This window comes from Cyprinodon variegatus, unplaced genomic scaffold (genome assembly GCF_000732505.1).
Source record: "Cyprinodon variegatus isolate N-32 unplaced genomic scaffold, C_variegatus-1.0 Scaffold2517, whole genome shotgun sequence".
Taxonomy (NCBI): Eukaryota; Metazoa; Chordata; class Actinopteri; order Cyprinodontiformes; family Cyprinodontidae; genus Cyprinodon; species Cyprinodon variegatus.
The window spans coordinates 4,435-6,581 of NW_015152970.1; the positions used below are offsets into that span (position 1 = coordinate 4,435).

The 2,147-nt window shown below is 46.0% G+C and overlaps 1 protein-coding gene across 1 annotated transcript in view; it reads right to left on the reverse strand.

The window, feature by feature from the left end:
* Window positions 1-2,147, reverse strand: part of LOC107080929 (cubilin-like) — a 23,285-nt gene that overhangs the window by 4,427 nt on the left and 16,711 nt on the right. The window contains exons 4-6 of the mRNA XM_015369143.1: window positions 1,437-1,568; window positions 1,205-1,300; window positions 900-1,024 (exon numbers count right to left, since the gene is read on the reverse strand). Coding sequence (XP_015224629.1) covers window positions 900-1,024; window positions 1,205-1,300; window positions 1,437-1,568 — 353 coding nt within the window. The remainder of the gene's footprint in view (window positions 1-899; window positions 1,025-1,204; window positions 1,301-1,436; window positions 1,569-2,147) is intronic.

Sequence of the window (2,147 nt, forward strand, 5' to 3'; positions counted from 1 at the left end):
TTCATCGAGCTGCATGGTCTAACTCTGACCCAACCCTTGTCCTTCTCAGGGACCCCGTTCATCGAGCTGCATGGTCTAACTCTGACCCAACCCTTGTCCTTCTCAGGGACCCCGTTCATCGAGCTGCATGGTATAACCCTGACCATGACCAAACCCTTGTCCTTCTCAGGGACCCCGTCCATCGAGCTGCATGGTCTAACTCTGACCCTGACCAAACCCTTGTCCTTCTAAGGGACCCCGTTCATCGATCTACCTGGTCAAACCCTGACCCAACCCTTGTCCTTCTCATGGAGCCCATCCATCCAGGAAGCAGACATTGTCCCAAACATTTGAAGGTAACATGTTAGCCTCCTGAGGTGCTATGAAGGTCTGTGTGACCTTTAGGAGTTCTCTCTGTGAAAGAGATTAGGCAATTGCAGCAGAGAGCAAAGTATTAAGGCAGCAGCTTTGTGATTTCTCTGTTAACTTGCATGACGATATTTATTCATGTTTGTACAAATGAATGTTTAAATACCCAAAACTGTATGAAGATAGAATTTCAAACCTCACTTTAAAAGTGTCCTGTTGTTTATTTGCTGTAATATTTCATTTAAGAGGCTGGCTTTTATAAAGCTTATAAATTTCCTAGTGGAGTCCAGGTGAGAGGAACCCACTAATTAAATTAATCAAATCCTGTCATTTGTAAGTAATCAGACATTGTTTGTTTCTCGGCTTTGAACCTCTAATGGATCCACATGAGTTCCTGAATTATACTGGATTTATATTTGAGCTGTTTCTATAAAATAAAACTTGCAATGGGTCTTCAGGCCAGCAGATGGCAGCATAACTATCAGTTATCAGTGAGCTTAAAGCCTTGGTGGTGTCAGAGGGAAGAACAGGTGTCTGTGCTGCAGTCTTACCGTACACTGTCCGTTCACACAGGGGTTGTTAGTCTGACAGATGTTGCTGATGTGAGTGCAGCCGCTGGGACCATAGCCATTGCCGGTGTAGCCTTCTGGGCATGTGCATGTAGGGAAGGATGAACCTGGTACATGTTTAGGAGCAGAACAGAGAACTCTGGTTAACTTTGCTCTATGCTTAATCAGTCATCTAAAAAACCTGCTGATTTATTCCATGAGGCGTTGGACTGATGCTGGATGTCTTTCTGTTTTCTCTCTGCAGCCAGGTTAAATGACAAAGACTGTCCTAGAATCAGAGATTTCACCTGTGGTGGATGTGCAGGTGGCTAAAGGATGACATCCTCCATTGTTGGAAGAGCAGATATTAGCCTGGGTGCAAGTTCTCCCATCCCCCTCATAGCCTGAGCAAAGAAAACATCACGGTTCATGTCTTTTTTTCAAAATAATGACATTCAGTAATGATGGGTCATAGAGGTCCTGTCTGCCATCCATGGTCATTTATCTGTACATCTATATAGATCTACCACTGCAACATACCTGGAGGGCAGGACCCACAGTGGAAGGAGCCCATAGTATTCAGGCACTGAACCATTGGAGCAGAGGAGCAGCCGCCATTGTTGGTCAAACATTCATCCACATCTTGACAGCTGTAGCCGTTTCCCTGCCAACCTGGAAACGGTGAATGAGGAAGATTATTTTAGATGTGTCCCCATGATGGTGATGCATGATGGTGATGCATTCCCATGCTGGTGATGCGTCCCCATGATGGTGATGTGTCCCCATGATGATGATACATCCCCATGATGGTGATACATCCCCATGATGGTGATGCATTCCCATGCTGGTGATGCGTCCCCATGATGGTGATACATCCCTATGATGGTGATGCATCCTCATGATGGTGATACATCCCTATGATGGTGATGCATTCCCATGCTGGTGATGCGTCCCCATGATGGTGATACATCCCTATGATGGTGATGCATCCTCATGATGGTGATACATCCCTATGATGGTGATGCATTCCCATGCTGGTGATGCGTCCCCATGATGGTGATACATCCCTATGATGGTGATGCATCCTCATGATGGTGATGCGTCCCTATGATGGTGATACATCCCTATGATGGTGATGCGTCCCCATGATGGTGATGCATTCCCATGCTGGTGATGCGTCCCCATGATGGTGATACATCCCTATGATGGTGATGCATCCTCATGATGGTGATACATCCCTATGATGGTGAT